Below are 20,167 nucleotides of genomic sequence, written 5' to 3' on the forward strand. Positions count from 1 at the left end.
CATATGCTATTAATGATACTTGAAATTGGCTATTAATGATACTTGAAATTGTGTATATTAGGGAAAGGAAGGTTCTGAAAAACAATGATTTTTTCATAACTTTTACATGAAAAAATATTTAAATAATTTATTTTGTTTTGAAAATGTCTCTATGTCTTTATATGATTGTGCTTGTACATCATAAAATGAAATTTTAAAGTAGTGAGAATATTGTAGTTCTTTTTTATTTAGAGTGAACAATAACCAAAAGTTTCATACTGAACATCATTCTAAATATTTGTTGTAAGCTGTAAGAAAAACTAATGTTACATTATCTACACTTCACAGAGGATGTAAATGTCAGATTTACAAAATTCAAAAACTGTTTACTGAGATCATTCGGACCAAAGTGATGGAATATCTTACAGTTGAAGTTCACCCAGGTGCTTTAAGTTCTGAAGTAAACTTGACTTCAAGCCCTAGGAAAGGTTTGTAAAAATGCTATACATAAACTTTCACTTTAATGAATCTTCCAGCAGTGTCTGTTCGTAGATGAACATGAATGCATGAAAAGGGTTTGTTCATGTGGTATTGTTTCAGCACAATAAAATATGCACTGCTTTATTTACAGATATTTTTATTGAATGAAACTGAGTCTAACATGTTGGAGTGACATTTCATTAATTTAGTTATACTTATAGTGCATCATTGCCTGTAATACCTGTTTTGATCATGAATCTTATACAAATTAAAATTTTCAGACATCCAATTTATTGTGTTAACAAACAAACTTTTTGAAAATGTTGTATATTATTTTTCATAAAACTGAAATAGAAACCCTTATAACCTGAGAGCTTTCGAAAGGTGAACCTTTCTTCTTTAGGGGCAACCTGGAAATGCCCAGTATAATTGAACGAGTGATATATAAAGATTTAGTTTAGTGACATCATAGAGGTCATTGGATTTTCAGAGAATTATTTATCCTGTAGATCACAGGTAAAATCACATGGCCATGTTAAAAGTTTATGATATATCCTGATTCTAACTCCCAACCATGCTTAAAGTGAATATTGTTTTCTTCAGGAATACTAAATTAACAGACTTCAAGTGTGGTATCTGTTAATTAATTTACAGGCCTAACCTTCATCCTAACCTGTATAGCATCTTTGTCTTTGGTATTACACTTATGGTTTCTTGTTGTTGGGACCTTATAGGTCATGGTGCCACATTAGCTCAAATCTGTTTACCCTTAACTTATCTTAGGGATTTATGTATGATCCATCTTCTGAGGTATTCCATTTTTGAAACTCACCCTCATGAATATTGTAATCCAGAGCCTCATATGTCTCCAATTACAGTTTCTCATTCTTCCCATTCTGTACCCGTCCCTTTACTCAGGGTACTTCTCGTCTCTTTCCTTGACAACGTACCCCTGAAGACACCATTACCAGCGACTAGCCGATGGGAGCTTGGCTGTTTGAATTTCCTTGTCACTGGTGTTCCTTTATTGGTAATCAATAGATGCTTCAGGTTCTGTCAGAAGAATATGTTGTCAAGTTTCTTTTATCACCTCCCATCTATCTTTACCACATTTTATTTCTTTCTCCTCAACATCCCATGACCCATCTCTCTTTACCACATTTTATTTCTTTCTCCTCAACATCCCATGACCCATCTCTCTTTACCACATTTTATTTCTTTCTCCTCAACATCCCATGACCAGTCAGTGTTAGCTGTTCAGAAATTACCCTTGCAGTGAGTCATTGAACTTGTTCCCATTTTTCTGTGGGTTTTTTATTCTTGCCCTTTCATTTTCCCCAAGACAACTGGAGATTGATGGCTGATAATCAATTTATTTTGCCTCAACCCCTTCATTTCACTACCTTGATTTACCATAAAATCTTTTCTCTCCCTGAGATGGGTGTTTTCTCTGTGGTTATGGGTGACCAAAATAAATATCTCCAGTGCTTATCTATATACACTGATATCACTTCAGTCTTGTTCTTATCTTCAGTTTGTTCATCTTGAGGTGGTTTATCCATTGTGGGCTCTCTCCTTTGGACTTGCCTCAGAAACTTACATATTTTGCCAAGTAGTCTGAACTTTTGCTTTACATCTCCATGCTTTGGGGCTGTGATTTCATTATTACTTAGATGACAGGCTTTTCCTGGCTCCTTCTGAACAGGAATCTGCCAATCATACAAGGCTGTTCCTTTCAGTAAAGGCTTGGATGGGCTGGTTGATTAAACTGGAGAAGTCTTTCCTCAGACCCAAATAATATCTTGTCCATTTATGGGTCTTTTTCAACACTTTTAGGAATGTGTTATTCAATGACATCACTGACTGCTCTCGCTTTGTGGGTGCTTCATGATCAATAGATCCTTGCTCAGGATTCTTTCTACATCCTCAGTTACCTTAGTTTTTTCCCCTTGAAGACAATCTACTAAGATGGTTCAACAAAGCCCATACATCAGTGGGGGGTATCTCTTTCTTCCCCTTGCATCCAGATCTACATCTTTTTATGAACACATTCTTCAGGGATATGGGGCATGGGTCAATCACCAGGAGTGTTTGGACCATTGGTACTAGGATAAAAATGCTCTGTTCATCAATGTTCGTGAACTTCTAGCTCTTTGTTGGGCATCGTATCATTTCCTTCTTGCCTGACATTTTAAGTCAGACAAGTTCTCTGGTGGTGGCATGTATCAACTACCAAGGGTCTGTTTTCTGATTTTAAATCTCTTATACTGGACCCACATATGTCACATTGATCTTGTTATGTGTTATATGCAGGGTGCTTTTAATTTGATTGTGGATTATCTTTCTCACCCCAACCAGATGTATCCCACAGAGTAGGCATTAGGTCCCCTCATTTTGAAGGATCTTTGTTATTAGTGGGGTTCTTCCCTTGTAAGTGTCTTTGCTATAGGCCTCAACTACAATTACCTCTATTTCATTTGCCTGTATCTTATCCCATGCTCCACAGTCGATGTTATCAGACATGATTGGTCATACAGGTACTTTTTTATGTAGCTACTCAACTGATTATTTCATTGGAGGGTTTCTCTTACCACTTCACTCCTTTTCAGGTCTCCCTAATTACTCCTTGTTTGCAAGCTCATTCTTAGTTTCCACAGTTACAGTAACTGGTCTTCTCCCTTCCTGTTTTTCTTCCACTTTCTCCTTACCTTCTTTGTCAACCTTGGCCATATAATCTACATCCCAACCTTTACGTCCTGTGTCTTCATGCCTGACTTTTGTCCAGTACTTGGTGAGAAGATCTGGTATCTCACGGTGATTCATTTCCTTGTTTACTGGTTCCATGTGTCCATCTTCCATGGAGGTCCACTCATGCAGGTTGAAAGTATTCCATCATTGATCTAAAAATAGTTGGCTTCCTGCTGACTGGCCAACTGTGGCTTGTGTGATGAAATTTCTCACCTGGTTCTTTGACTGTGGGTTTTTAGTCTCCTCACCTTGAGGATATTGGGTGGTTTTATCCCACACCTTTTGTTTTTCCTGTTTACTATAGTGTTTTTACTTCTTTTGTCCTTACCATGCTTATGCATTCCTTCCTGATATGTTGCCCTTCCAGTCAATCTTAACTTCCAGGTTGGGATATTCATGAGGTCCTCCATTCAGTTAATTCACCTCTGTTTGAACCACTTTCCTTATGTTCTGTGTTTCCCTTAAAACTTATTTCTTTCTTCTCTTAGCTTGTGGACATTAACGGTTGGACTTATTTGCTATTGACACTTCACAGTTTATAAATAGCACACATTGGATCTTGGAAAATGAAATAAACTTTAAGCATTTATTAAAGATTATTAGACAACTGAGATTAGTTGAAGATTTATTAAATTATTTATTTCATTGTGTAATTTTTTTAATCTATGATTTTTTCAGCATATGTAAGTTATTTTTATTCTTATTTGTTTGTTTTTTTTACTTTACGATTACAGGAACTCTTCAAGGTGTATGGAGTCAAGCATCATCATCTTCATCTGAAGAGCAGGTGATAGTTCTGAGAGAACTGTTAATTCCTACAGTACTTTGTGGACTACCCATTCTTTCACAGCTGCTAGAAGATTTGCTAGATCAACTGTGGTCAGTTCTCTCGGGCCTTCCACTCCTAGTGGATAACAGTGTTCATCTTCCAGCTCCTCCTCTCTACTGTCCTCAGCAAGATCACAAAGACAATGTTAGTCTACCACAGTTTTTCTGGCCCCCCCTTTTTTTAGGAACTTGAAAGTAAATTAGTGTTGAACCAAACTCAAGTTGTGTCAAGTTTTGCTTCAAAGATTAATTTAGATAACAGCAAAATCACCGGCATCTACAGACATTTTTCTAAAGAGGGAAAAAGAATTGGGGAATTGTGAATTAAGAAGAAAGTTCATATACATGTGTTAAATGAATAAAGAAAGAAATGTTTCTTATTATCTGGGTGAGGAAACAACTGCCCCTGAAAGACACCCCTGAGTAAGATGTTATATAAAGTGACCCTGATGGGGAATGTTACACATGAAGATCTACTGTGAATGAAACCAAATTACATAGAACTTGTAACAAAAACAAATGTTGGTTGGTTTGAAAAAACTAAATTTATCACAAAAACACTGTGAAAACATCATCATATTTTATAGAAGTATAATGATAGAAAAACATCTTCAATAATAAAAAAAAAGGGTTACATCCGTTTCTTTAATATCATTAGTACTGTTTGGAAGTTTAGATGGTGTGAAATTTTATTGCTATTGAGTTAAATGCCAACAATGATGAAGCAGTGAGCTGATGGGCTTCCTATTTATGCTAAAAGTCGCACTACACTTCAGACAACTTAAGGTATTGAATAAAACTTGTCATATGTAGCAAATACTGTTTTCACACATCTTTGATGTGAAAATACATGAGATGGTTCTGTGAATACTTTTTTCACACACCTCAGTAATACACTACATATTTTTAAAAAGGATCCAAGGGTACTAGCTACAATGTGGGATTATAAAATGTATCCTGGGTTTGGAGGTGATTCGCATTGCAGTGAGGATACACCATCTATCAGTCTCTCTGTATATATTCACAAACACACACACATATGTATATGTTTGTCCATTATAGTTCTTCAGTGGTTGTTACATTATATATATTGCTTGTTCATTATAACTGTTACATGGCTATGTTATATAAGTATATTGCTTGTTCATTATAACTGTTACATGGCTATGTTATATAAGTATATTGCTTGTTGATTATAGCTCTTCAGTGGTTGCCATGTTCAAGAACACAAAGATCGTCAGGTTTTGGCTCATCTGATCCAGTCTATTCTGATCTTGTTGAGAGCTACTGGTATGATGACGTTTGTGGTACACGGCTATCTTGAAGACATAAAACACCTCTGGCAAGCCTTGGTAGAGTTCCTAGCTTGTAATACTTGTAATAGGTTTGTTTAAATTATGAGTGTTATAGTTTGAGCTATTAAAAAGTAATTAACCAGCCACTGGTTGAGTACTAACCCATTAGCTGATGGTAGACCATTACCTGATGTGCAAGAGTTCTTCAGTGTGAAACTCTGGCAACAAAAAAGTAAGAAATTATCACATATAAGATGCAGGTTGTGTTTGCTTAAAGATGAACAGTTAACAGAATTCATCTGTATAATTTATAAATTATGCTAAATTTGTATTGTTAATTGGTGTATTGTTAATACAGAATTCATCTGTATAATTTATAAATTAGAAATATTTCAGATTCTAATCATAATTGGTTTGGTGGTAATTTATAAATTAGACATATTTCAGATTCTAATCCTAATCGGTTTGGTGGTAATTTATAAATTAGACATATTTCAGATTCTAATCCTAATCAGTTTGGTGGTAATTTATAAATTAGAAATATTTCAGATTCTAATCCTAATCAGTTTGGTGGTAATTTATAAATTAGAAATATTTCAGATTCTAATCCTAATCAGTTTGGTGGTAATTTACAAATTAGAAATATTTCAGATTCTAATCCTAATCAGTTTGGTGGTAATTTATAAATTAGAAATACTTCAGATTCTAATCCTAATTGGTTTGGTGGTAATTTATAAATTGGAAATATTTCAGATTTTAATCCTAATTGGTTTGGTGGTAATTTATAAATTGGAAATATTTCAGATTCTAATGTTAATCGGCTTGGTGGTAATTTATAAATTAGAAATATTTCAGATTCTAATCCTAATTGGTTTGGTGGTAATTTATAAATTGGAAATATTTTAGATTCTGATCCTAATCGGCTTGGTGGTCATTTAGGTTTTAAATCACATGGGTTCCAGAGGGGCTGGCAAAACAACACAGGGTGCTCAGAAACTTTTATTTCTTTTTAATTGCACACACGTTTAGTGGTTGGGTGTTACGAAAGTAATAATGATTTAACTTCAGGTGAGCTTGAAGTAAGTCACATGGGTCGAGAAAAGCTGTGAAAGAAAGGATCTACCAGTCCTTGGAGTGTATAACTGGTCAGCAGGATCTACCAGTACTTGGAGTGTATACCTGGTCAGGAGGATCTACCAGTACTCGGAGTGTATACCTGGTCAGGAGGATCTTCCAGTACTCGGAGTGTATACCTGGTCGGCAGGATCTACCAGTACTCGGAGTGTATACCTGGTTGGCAGGATCTTCCAGTACTTGGAGTGTATACCTGGTTGGCAGGATCTACCAGTACTCGGAGTGTATACCTGGTTGGCAGGATCTACCAGTACTTGGAGTGTATACCTGGTTGGCAGGATCTACCAGTACTCGGAGTGTATACCTGGTTGGCAGGATCTACCAGTACTTGGAGTGTATACCTGGTTGGCAGGATCTACCAGTACTTGGAGTGTATAACTGGTCGGCAGGATCTACCAGTACTCGGAGTGTATAACTGGTCGGCAGGATCTACCAGTACTTGGAGTGTATACCTGGTTGGCAGGATCTTCCAGTACTTGGAGTGTATACCTGGTTGGCAGGATCTACCAGTACTTGGAGTGTATACCTGGTCAGGAGGATCTACCAGTACTTGGAGTGTATACCTGGTTGGCAGGATCTACCAGTACTCGGAGTGTATACCTGGTTGGCAGGATCTACCAGTACTCGGAGTGTATACCTGGTTGGCAGGATCTACCAGTACTGGAGTGTATACCTGGTTGGCAGGATCTACCAGTACTTGGAGTGTATACCTGGTTGGCAGGATCTACCAGTACTTGGAGTGTATACCTGGTTGGCAGGATCTACCAGTACTTGGAGTGTATACCTGGTTGGCAGGATCTACCAGTACTCGGAGTGTATACCTGGTTGGCAGGATCTACCAGTACTCGGAGTGTATACCTGGTTGGCAGGATCTACCAGTACTCGGAGTGTATACCTGGTTGGCAGGATCTACCAGTACTTGGAGTGTATACCTGGTTGGCAGGATCTACCAGTACTTGGAGTGTATACCTGGTTGGCAGGATCTACCAGTACTTGGAGTGTATACCTGGTCAGGAGGATCTACCAGTACTTGGAGTGTATACCTGGTTGGCAGGATCTTCCAGTACTTGGAGTGTATACCTGGTTGGCAGGATCTACCAGTACTTGGAGTGTATACCTGGTTGGCAGGATCTTCCAGTACTTGGAGTGTATACCTGGTCAGGAGGATCTACCAGTACTCGGAGTGTATACCTGGTTGGCAGGATCTACCAGTACTCGGAGTGTATACCTGGTTGGCAGGATCTACCAGTACCGGAGTGTATACCTGGTTGGCAGGATCTACCAGTACCGGAGTGTATACCTGGTTGGCAGGATCTACCAGTACTCGGAGTGTATACCTGGTTGGCAGGATCTACCAGTACTTGGAGTGTATACCTGGTTGGCAGGATCTACCAGTACTTGGAGTGTATACCTGGTCAGGAGGATCTACCAGTACTTGGAGTGTATACCTGGTTGGCAGGATCTTCCAGTACTTGGAGTGTATACCTGGTCAGGAGGATCTACCAGTACTTGGAGTGTATACCTGGTCAGGAGGATCTACCAGTACTTGGAGTGTATAACTGGTCGGCAGGATCTACCAGTACTTGGAGTGTATACCTGGTTGGCAGGATCTACCAGTACTTGGAGTGTATACCTGGTTGGCAGGATCTACCAGTACTTGGAGTGTATACCTGGTCAGGAGGATCTACCAGTACTCGGAGTGTATACCTGGTTGGCAGGATCTACCAGTACTGGGATCTACCAGTGTGTATACCTGGTTGGCAGGATCTACCAGTACTGGAGTGTATACCTGGTTGACAGGATCTACCAGTACTGGAGTGTATACCTGGTTGGCAGGATCTACCAGTACTTGGAGTGTATACCTGGTTGGCAGGATCTACCAGTACTTGGAGTGTATACCTGGTTGGCAGGATCTACCAGTACTCGGAGTGTATACCTGGTTGGCAGGATCTACCAGTACTCGGAGTGTATACCTGGTTGGCAGGATCTACCAGTACTCGGAGTGTATACCTGGTTGGCAGGATCTACCAGTACTTGGAGTGTATACCTGGTTGGCAGGATCTACCAGTACTCGGAGTGTATACCTGGTTGGCAGGATCTACCAGTACTTGGAGTGTATACCTGGTTGGCAGGATCTACCAGTACTCGGAGTGTATACCTGGTTGGCAGGATCTACCAGTACTCGGAGTGTATACCTGGTTGGCAGGATCAGCGAACGCTGAGATTGGATGATTTGACAGCAGTAGCAATCAACATTTGAACAAAGAGATTCAGATTACAGTGAATCTTATAATGCTGTGACAGAGAAAGACTGAAATAAAGGAAAAGAGGGGTGAGGGAAGCTAGATGGGGTGAGTAAGTAGGTGATAGACAGAGGTGGGGAGAGAGGAGAATGAAGAAGAAGAAGAGGTCCTTTCTGGTGCGAGGGATCTATACATGGTGCGAGGGATCTATAAATCCAATGGAATTTTGATGTCGGGAAAACTGGAGTGCCCACAGAAAACCACTTTCACTGGACAGGTGCTGAATATTCTACCTGTCCAGTGCCAGTACCTGAAAATTAAAACATAAGTTGTGCTATTGAATATTACTGTTAATCCAATTGAGTGCAGAGGTATACTTAACCGAGGACGACGGGGTGTCTGCTATGTACGAAACCTGATAGGTTTGTGTCTATCTGTTCTTGACTCGTATGTAATATTGGGAGGCTAGTTTGATGAAATGGTTATGTACTGGAAGTAGTTCAGTTAGTGTTTCAAGATATGTGGTGGGGCGTAATTAGGCATTCTAAATGTGATTTTTATGGCTTAGTTCTGTAGGTTCTGTAATTGTGAGTATTGGTATTTAGACATGTTACAGGTGGCTGCATTGCAATGCTTGAAGAAGAGTCTAATATAGACTTTGTAAATGGTGAGGATAGTTTTGGTAGAGCAACTTTTGTTGGGTCTGCTAATGCATTTTAGAAAGAAGATTGTACTGTTAGCTTTGCCAATAATATTCTTGCGGTGTCATGTTTAAGATAGGTTTTGTGAAAAAGTTAGACATAAAAACTTGACTGGAGTTAGTGAAATGAATGTCAGTGTTACTGAGGTTTAGTTTGATATTCCTGAAATTTCTTCAGTATTTAACTTTCTGGTGGAAAGAGATGACTTGGGTTTTAGTGAGGTTCAGGCCAACATGCCATCTGTCACACCATTGACATGTATTAAGTGTTGCTTGAACCCCGGCTGCTACAGTGTGAGGGTTACTGGAGGTACTCCACATAGTTATGTTATCAACATATTGGATACGAGGGTATAGTGGAGGGTGGGAAATGGTATCATTAACATAGATGTTATAGAGTACAGGGCTGAGTACCGAACCTTGACAAACACTGGCACTTAGGCTAAAAGGGTCAGTGCATGAGATATTTATCTTAACTTTGACTGTGTGGTCGCAGAGGAAACTTAATATCCATCTAATTTCACATCATCATAGTATTTTGTAAGTAAAAGAAGATTTAGGAAGGTACATTGTGATGGTTAGGATTAGGAGCTGTCATCTTGGTAGTACATCATGATAAATTGGTTGGTACAGCAGTGAAATTTCCTAACATCATAATTAGTTTATTATTTGTTTCGCTCCTTTGATTCTGCCTAAAAATGTTGGTGGCACATCATGTTACCAGTGGTTGGCATGGTGCTGGTTTATATTTTTACTGTGGACCTGGGATAAGTGGTCTGATTTTTTACAGTACCAGAAACACACATATTATCAAGATTTCAATTAATCCCAGTAATTACCACTGAACTTCTTTATGGACTTTGTATGGAAATAAGGATATTCATCAGTTTTTTACATTGTGTGTTGTAACAAGGAAAACACAATTATTCAGTGATATAGTATGCCAACCCTCACCAGCACAAAAGGGGTACACAAATAATTTGGTAATTTCAGAGTTAAGGATCTTGACCTACAGTAGTTGTTCAGTTTATAAACACTCTCAAGCTGTTTATATTGATACAACAGAATTTAATAAATAGGTTTCTTTCCACTCTGGGAACAAGAGTTTAGAATAATGTGAGAAACTAAGAACGTATATTTATGTGATATTAAACGTCTATTTAATTAACCATTTTGAATACTGCCTTTTGTATTGTTGGCTCCATGGTTTTAAACAATATAATTTCTATGAGTGAACAGCTGCCCTTTTGTCTGTAGGAATTTTGAAGCTTGTAATTTGCGACAAACTTGTATTTAATTAACCTAATTACTGTTCTATACGTGTTATTCAATTTTGTACTTTTGTAAGAGGTTTGTAAATTTCATGTTCATACCAAAGGTTTCTGTTTTCACTTCTTCACTGCATAATTTCACAAATTTCATTTTTCAAGTAATTGCTATTTAATTTTCCTTTAATTCGTGTTTTTAAATTTTTGTAATTATCTTCCATCTTCACTTTTCATCTGTTTACTAAATTCTTATTTGGTCTTGTTTGGTTATCTAAATAATTTGATTAAATATTTCCATACCTAGTGATATTGCTAGTAAGTAACCATGTAAAAATTAAGTATTAACTGAATTAATAATAATAATAATAATAATAATAAAATATAACATCTCTACAGTGAAAAGGTTTTGTAAAAACGGAAGATATTATAAAAGTCAAATTAGTCAAGTGAAAAGTTATGTTAATATGATTGATATTCAGATTAATATATTATCTCCATCATAGCATTGTTTCAATTTAATGTAAAGCAATTATTTATTATTATGCACATTTTTTATACTGACAGAATAAAGTTTGCATAGAACTGAAAACAAATTAAACAGGTAACTGAATGGTCAATTAGATATTATTTCCACAAATATTACCAAACAGTTAGTATAGCACGAGTCCTCTCTCTCGTTTTGTGATACTTACAACAGTAAAAGTTGTTTTAAAAAGGTTATTCTTTATCATATAAACTTAACAAAAGGCTGAGTATGGAAAAATGTTAAAATATCAAAATACATATGTGTTTTCAGGACCTGGAAGAACTTGGAGGATTAGTTTAACTGTTTAAAGACTTCTAGTGAACGTTATTTTACTTTACAGGAAACTAGTTCATAAACTAGAGTTATTGTGATTGTTGTTTATCCATTGGTTGTAGTTATGAAACCATTTTACAAATTTACAATAAAGTCCATAAAATTATTTTGAGGGCCAACTTTGAGCCACAAAGTCTTAAATAATACAAAAACATTTGATTAAAATAAAATAATGCTTATGTTTTTTTGAGTGTTGTTAAAGATGGATATTTTTCCTGTTCACTTAGGCTTGTAGTTTGCAACATGTATGTTTGTTGAGATGCTTGAATTTTAAAAACTCTCAGACAACTTAGCACCCAATTGTTGAAAATTTTTTTATTACTATAACTTAAAGTTGTTTTCTTATTTTTATTAAATTCCAAATGTTATTAAGAGGAGAAAAATTCATTTCCCCACATGTTAGTTGGAATTATCCTATAACTAAACCATTTTAAATGTCAGAATGTTAGTGAAGAACTGATGAAAGAACTTGAAGACCTTGAAAATAGTGTGACCTCTTCTGTAACCAACCCAACAGAGACTGAACAAATAATCAAAAGTGATTCATATTCAAACTGTTTAAAATCTTTCCGTCAAGTCTGCTTGGTCCTGTGGCTTTTCCATTCTCGTGACAAGTTTTCTTTCTTTTATCGAAAACTTCAAGCAGAATTGTTATCAGTACCACCATTGCAGAGCTCAGTAAGTGTTTTCTAACTTTTTTTTTCAATCAAAATATATCTTTTATTAGATTACAAGAAATAAAAAGTGAAAGCTTGAGTAATAGATTAATGTTTTATTTTGAATGAAATATTGTCAAATTTGAAGTTGTTTGTGAAGTCAAAAAAACAGAACGAGCAGGTATTGTTTTTAATTATGTTATAAAAGCTGATTAGTTTATTCGTTGACTCTCAGCAGTAAGTTCTAAAACATTTAATGCAAAATACTCATCATTATGAGAACAAAGAGGCACCATTGTGTAACATGAAAGAAACAAATCATATCCTGTCTGTACTTGGAAAAATATATATCTATGGCTCAGTCTGTGTAAAATAAAACCCTGCGTATTCAGCATTAGGCTATTTAATCATTAGAAAGCACACATCTGAGATGTCTTGATATTGACTGTTAGTATATCTGGGATAACTTATAGGTTTCTGTTTTGATTTGATAGTAGCCTCATCTCTGTTGGTCTAAAAACTTAAACTTGTACTTTTAAGGTTTTCTTTTCTAAAGACCTCTTAAAGTAAAGCATCACTGGATTCATTGCGGAATTATTAATGTTATTATTTTTTTAACAAAATAACTTGTTTCTTAACATCATATTTAGAAAGTGAATTACTTTTAAGATAACAAATACAGAAGAAAACATGGTAGGTTCTCTAGACAAAAGTGTAAACAAATTTTTATTATTTAGTGAAATTTATAGAAGATTTAACTTTTTGTTTTGAATTACAAAATTATGTGGTTAAGGTCTTAAACATTTTAGAAGTACATTTGTTAATATCAGTTAACGTGTTCTCTGAAGATATTTTCATCAACTGGAAAAGTTTGATTCACATTTGTTACTCATTAGTGTGTAAGCTGGGGCATATTCAGTGCTTGAAATAAAGAGGAACTCATTAGTGTGTAAGCTGGGGCATATTCAGTGCTTGAAATAAAGAGGAAACAGGATGTTTTGGCTGAGGAGTATAGTTATTTATTATTATAGAAGTAGCTAAAATGTAAAAATTAGAAACTTATTAAGTTAGATTATTTAAGATAATTAAAAATGATAATTGTGATAAAGTTCTTCATGAAGTATACTCATGAGCATCCTGTGTGTTATATAATTAGATATGGTAGTGTAAGTTGTACGTTTTACAAGTGGTGGGATTATTTGTCAGACATAGTTCAAACAATAATACAATAAAATTAAATAGAAATATATGTACATTATTATGAGTTAAAGCCCATGTTCGGAGAGCTCATTTGCTCCATTATTTACTACTTTGTTTCATTCCTACTCTACTCTTACCCAAAATTTAAGAAGAAAAAAAATGGTTTCTCTCCCCAGTCCCTTGCATAATTTGTTAAAGCATTTTTTTTCTGAGAAGTTTACGATCCAGTAGAAGGTAGTGGAATGGTTTTAGATGCTCCTGAGAAAGAAGCATAAAGGCATCTCATCTCATCCTGCACAATTTCAAGCACTGGATATATATATATATAGATAATGTAAATATTGTTTCCATGAATCGTTTCAAGTATAGAATTTTCATCTCAAAAAATTCCCTGCCAATAGTTTCTCTGTTATTTTTGCTTTCAGATTACATCTTCTCACTCAGAACTTTACTACAAAGCACTAGAGTGTGCTACTATTCTCAAACCACACTGTCATCTTTTAGCCTCAGGTGAAGAGAATTTGAATAACCTGGCTATAAGCATTGTAATGGAAGCCCCTCAATCGTTTGACATTATAGTTCTTTTGGCTCGATTTCTGAGTTTCTCTGAAGATATTGGCATCAGAATCTGGAAGAGATTGTCATTGTTATTAGAGAGGTGGAGTTTCATATCAACTGAAGTTAAAGGAGTACAATCAACAAGTGTTAAGGAAATTAGCTTACATAACATTGAAAGTAATTATTCTCAATTATTCAGTTATAGCAGTAAAAATGGTAGCCCTAAAAATGATGAATACAGCTCTCCCTCCAAAAATGGCAGTATTTTGAAACAAGGAAAAACAAAATTTTCAAAATCACTTTTTGATAAACTTCTTGCTGCAGAGAAGAGAAACTTAGTTAAAAAACTTAATATTGTTGCAGATGTTGTAAATTCCAAAAAGATGGTTGGACCAGATTCGAAGAGCTGTCTATCTGAGATTCATACACAAAATGAAACAGAATTTATGGAGTTTCTTATATTGTTCATAGATGTATCACACAAAAAATATAAAGAAGAGAATAGTTGTATTGATGGCCCTCCTCCATTTGTCCCAGAGTTTGCTGATATGTGGAAAGAAAAACTATTGGTTTTTCCAAATTTTGACCAGCATAGCTTGAACAATACAGATATCCTTACTCCTTCATCTTTGAAATCATCCGTTACCTTGAAGAAGTCCCCTTATTTTGTAATCAGTAGTCTAAGTACAGCTCTTAATAGTAAGGGCAAAGAATCAGTTTTATTTAAAAAAAGAAATACTTCCATGGAGTATGTTCCACTGAAAGGAAAAAAAGTTAAAAAATCAGGAAAAACTAAAAGAAAACTTCTTCCATGCTTCAGCAAGTCTCAAAACTCTTTGTTTCAGGAAAGGTGGAAAAGTATGACTAGTCTCTCTACTCCCCATTCACCAAAAGATAAATTTAAATTATTTTTCCGTCGATGTCAAAGCTACAGAGAACTAGCTCAGAATAACGAACCTCAGTATCACAATTCACACTTTGTATTGTATCGGATAGAACTGGTAAGTCCAGAAGAGTTTATGACTCTGTGTCATGAGGAAAATGGAGAAAGTATAGCAAAGTTGGTTGTGTGGATAACTCAATGGAGCAGTAGATTTCCCGCTGTATCAACCAAACCACACACACCCAGAAAATCTGATCTTCCTCAAATTAAAGTCAAAGTTTCAGCTCCCCATCTTCTTTCAGTTTTATTACACTTGAAAAACAAAACACTTAATTATCAGAATCGTACCCAAGCACCCATGAGCGATACTTGTCCATCACACACAAACGGCCTCTCCCGAGATGTTAATTCTTCTAATGTCTCCAGTCCAAGTCGAGTCAAATGGTCTGCTGATGTTGGAAAAGCTGAGGAAAATGATAAACAGCATTTAGAAACAGAAGGAGGTAACACTGCCACTACATCACATTTAGGAAAACTAAACTCAGAAGTTCTAGGAATCAGCAAAGCAGCAGAGATGGATGAGTCTAGAACCGACTGTAACACAAAATCATATTCATTCAGGTCACAAAAGCAAGTGAATGAAATATCCACAAACAGAAAAGACTACAAAATGGAAGAAAGGTTGGTGTTTTGTTACTTTATATCTCTTTCTTACTTCAAAGTGATTGATATCTAATGTAAGTGGCATCTGAGCTTACTGATGTATTTGTGTGAAGACAGGTTTATTAAAAAAGGCAATTTGTTTTATTGTGGACAATAAATTAATTTTGAACAATAAATTTAAAGCTGTAAAAACACACAACTGTTGTAATTGTTTGTACTAGTTTTTAAAAAGTATCTCAGTGGGTTAGAAAATGAACTGAGTGTTATCATACATTTACTGTCATTACAAAATTTCAGTAACTTTTGAGTTGAATCATCTGTAAAATTATCTTTATAGGTTATTCCTTGTCAAGAAAAAGTATAAATAAACTACTCAAAATATAAGTAAACTGGCTTAATGATTTTATTTTGGGAAAATTATTTGTTATAGTGATTGTTATAAGTGGTTTGTGATTGTTACATTACGAGTGGCAAGTTACTGTTGCATTATATGTTTGTTATGCACAAGTTAATTGTTAAAGGAATACAGTCAATCAAAATATGTTATTACTGTTTTTTGAACTTATTCCTTCAGTAAAATGACAAAAATGAAATAAAAATAATTTAAAAACTTTATTTCCCATCCTTTTAGTGTGATGTTTAACATTACACAATTAACACCAAGTTCAGATTATGTTGTGTTTATGCCTAAAAATCTTCTGTAAAAATTGAAATCTTTATTGAGTACATTTGTACAAGTAAGATACAGTATCACTTTTTCTTAGGCAGTGATCGAGTGCAGATATTTTTCTATTTTCATGTAATCATTCAATTTTTGTGTTTGTGAAGTTGTGATTTATTAGATTTATTTGTTTGCTAGAGTTAGTTATTTCTCTAGTGGTGTAATAACCTATTGTTCATTGCATTTTTTTTCTCACATTTTTCACTTCAGAGGTATGGAGGGTTCAACTCATGATGTTTAGCTGTCTTTCATCAAGAGGTGGTTCGTTAAATGTGTCATCATCGTTTTCCTAACAATATTTGGGTTCCTCCTGCATCGTCAAAACCTGTTGGTGATGAAGAAGAGTTTGACAGCCTTTGTTCTTCCTTTTAAGTCTCGCCTTTCCATACATTTTCTACAAAATCTACTAGGCCTAACTCTGGCTTTTTGAATATGTTTTCTCATTTTCACCATTTTTATATTCCTTTTTTTACATGACACCCATCATTAGAGTCTTTTGTTTTCCCTTTCACCCCTGACAGCAGGATTCATGCTGAACATTTTGTTTCTCATTTGAGGGCTGGTGTTAACATGCCTCATTCTACATAGACTTTTGACCATTATCATTTGGCTTACCAGCAAGGTGATTAACTCTTTTTTGACTCTCAGCAGTTGGATTCATGATGTTAGAAAAACATGTAGGTTCAAGAAACCTTGATAAAAATAAAATGAAATCCTGTAACTTGAGCACTTTTGAAAGGTGGACCTTTTAGAAGCACTTGGGTTATAGGGCTGTTATTTCATTTCTCAGCAGTTAGAATAATTTTTGACAATGTGGGTAGCTGTCCCTGAGAATCCTATCTATTCTTACCTTCATCTCACCTTTACTGCTCTCCTACAGTACTTGTTGTTCTGATATGTCTTTTCTGAGACACTCCACTGATCCCCTGAGGGGTTTTGGAGGGGTACACTTTCCCTCCTTATTCCTTAGCACTATTGTTCTTTCCAGTTCTATCACATGTGGATTCATTGCTGTTGGTATCTGTTGGAAAGAATGTTGTTTTTTCACAGATTAATTTACCTATCTTCTATCTTCATGACTTTTGGATGGCTTCTTTTCTCCATCAGTTTGATTTTGGAGTTTTTTCTAGTGTGAACTGACCATGTCTCTTTGATCCTTTAGTCTTTGGTTATTTGTTTGTCTCCTTGTGATAGCATGATTTCTCCCATAACTCTTTCTTGTCTTCCAACCTCCTTTACTTCACCAGCTCCTACAACTAAGGATTAAAAATTTTGCCATGTAACAGTTGCATTGAAGTTTGAAGGATGGCAACAAGCAGAAGGTAACACTCTGACAAGGAAAAAACAGCTATTTAATAAAGATATTTGAAGATGAATATATGAGGTATAAGCCACATGCCTAACTTAAGAGTTTCCTCCAGTGGATGTAAGAGGTGAGACTCTAGAAAAAAGGGAATGCACCTGATTTTATTCAAAGATACCTAGAACAGAATTTGGGAAGAAAGAGATAGTGGAATAGATCAATTGAAACAGTTGATGATTCCAAATTGTAAAGTTAGAAGGAGAAAGGTCAGGTACAGGTGAACAATGCCAGAGAATGAAAATGAAATGAAAACCACTAAAAAGGCTATACAGGCAATGAAATAATGAAGAGCACAAACTGGGCATAGAAGTCTATCTGCAGCAGACCAGGATGAAAGGTGGGAAACGGATTTTAAAAATTGACAAAAAGGAGGAATAACTCATATGAACCACCAAAGTTTTGGGTAGAAAATATCAATCCAGAAAAACTACACAATGAAGAGGTCAACTAATCTGAGAGGAATGTAAACGGAACTGGCAGGTCCAGTTATGACTGAGAAAATCCACTGCCAGGGCTGGAGAATGAGAAATCTGAGGTCAACAAGGGGGTAACTTGGTGTTGGACTAATGTGGTCAAAGCATCCAGATGAATATTACCCATGTGGCAGCATAAACATATGAAAGCCTGAAGGTTGAGAAACAACTCCATGAAACAAACCTGGTGGGGACTTGAAAAATGAGGTGAAAATGAGGTATAAGGTGAAAATAAATTAAAATAGGACATACAGGAAATTTATTGGCAGCACATGGACCCAATAAAGGAGGTCCAATGTTTGACAACAAAGGGTATAGGAATTGGTTCCTCCATAGTGATTGAAGTACAGTACAAGTGGAAGAAAATGAACCACTCACATTGTATTACCATAAGCTTCAAGATGTTAAAATGATAAGACATTACAAGCTGAGACCATTGCTTGGAGGTCTCTTGCTGATGAAACTATACTTTCCAATTTTGGAGAGAAACATCTGTGATTTGTTAGAAATCTGGATGAGATGGATGAAGTGGTACTTCCTTTGTGCACTTCTTGTTCAATCACTAATGCAGATAGCCTGTAAGAAAAGGAGGAAACATAACTGGGGAGTCCAAGATATGCCAAGCAAGATTCCATAGGCCATACAGAATCCACTAACGAGAATGCATGTGTACCTAACCTGAAGGTATAAGGACATCTATAGTATTCCAATTCCTCAAAAGTAACAAAACATCTCAGGTAGGAATTGAGGAAGCAGGAAATGCATGGAAAAATGAAAGCATTATCAAATGGAGAAGAGGTGGAGAATAATGGGCAGAAATGAGGTGGGTGTTGAAGAATACACCTAAGTGAATAAATTAGTGGGTAGGAAAAAAAGAAACTTCACCAACTTTATAATTCAACCAATACAAGCTAACAAGAGGCAGTTATTCCTGTAGTGGTGTAAATTCAACTCTAGAGCATGTAGTAGAAGTTGAGCAAAATCTGAGTCCATCCAATAAAATACTTACTATCTTGAATCAAGCCTGAAAGTTAAGGTGTAAAACTGATACATAACCCTGTAGTGAATAATCCTAAGATAGCATCTGGACTGAGGAGAAGTATTAATTTGGAGAGAGGCATACAAGACATCTGTCTTGATCATCCAACTCCCTGGAGAAAGAAATCCCTTGGTGTGTGATAAAGGACTCCATGGGACTAGAAATTAATTAAGGAAGGAAAAAAAATCTGGAGTAAAATCCTGGAGAAAGTTGGCTGACAGACTTTGTGGCTCTCTGTGATAGAAGAGTCAGTACAACTGTGGATAGATATAGATAGGTAGCTGGTTCTTAAGTTAATGGGAAGGAAGTTGGTACAGGAGACAAAGTGGAGGGGAAAGGAAAAGAATGAAAAATGTCCTTCTGACCAAACATGGATTACCCAAGAACTGTTAGTGAATAACAGGGTAACAAAAGTGGCCAAACTTGCCCCCACTGGATCAAAACCATCTGATATTCACTGAAACTGCTGGCAATGATGAGTCTGACGTACAGCAGAGACTTCATACCCGTCACCAATAATGCATACTATTGAGATGGGGTGTAACACATGCTCAGTAGTTGGATTTTCCTAAATGTGGTTCATTGATATTCACGTTCCAGACTGTATAACCCATAACTTACAAGGCTGAAGGAGACAGGAATAGCTGCCCACTCCTCATTTTTGGTTTGCTTTCCAATATAGTGTTCTTATGCTCATCCATTCCACTATCTCTTGCATTACCATTCTACCAGACTCTCCACTGTATTTTATTTCCCTTTTCTTGTAATGGATTTTGGGAGTTCTTGCTACTTTTTAATTCTGAGCTGCTGAGGTGGTGGACACCATGGAGGTATCCTCTTGAATGTAATCACTTCCATTCAGTTCATAATAGAGCATTGGTGTTTAGCTACTGTAGATGGAGAGCAGTTCTTTAATCATGTGCTCCACCTCTTTGCAGTGGGACCCAGAGGTTGATGCTGCACCCAGCTCCTGAGTGGTTTTATCCGGAGGGTGAAGTTGCACATATTTTGAAGAGGCAATCCACTTCAGTGCAGTGGGTCCTGAAAGTTTATGTTGCACTCCAACTTTTGCATGGT

At 36.2% G+C, this 20,167-nt stretch overlaps 1 protein-coding gene across 1 annotated transcript in view; it reads left to right on the forward strand.

The window, feature by feature from the left end:
- The window catches only part of LOC143230306 (uncharacterized), a 69,841-nt gene that overhangs the window by 35,723 nt on the left and 13,951 nt on the right, over nt 1-20,167 (forward strand). Inside the window, exons 11-15 of the mRNA XM_076463588.1 lie at nt 328-467; nt 3,942-4,180; nt 5,235-5,387; nt 11,976-12,212; nt 13,816-15,512. Coding sequence (XP_076319703.1) covers nt 328-467; nt 3,942-4,180; nt 5,235-5,387; nt 11,976-12,212; nt 13,816-15,512 — 2,466 coding nt within the window. The remainder of the gene's footprint in view (nt 1-327; nt 468-3,941; nt 4,181-5,234; nt 5,388-11,975; nt 12,213-13,815; nt 15,513-20,167) is intronic.

Source organism: Tachypleus tridentatus, chromosome 1 (genome assembly GCF_004210375.1).
Source record: "Tachypleus tridentatus isolate NWPU-2018 chromosome 1, ASM421037v1, whole genome shotgun sequence".
Lineage (NCBI taxonomy): Eukaryota > Metazoa > Arthropoda > Merostomata > Xiphosura > Limulidae > Tachypleus > Tachypleus tridentatus.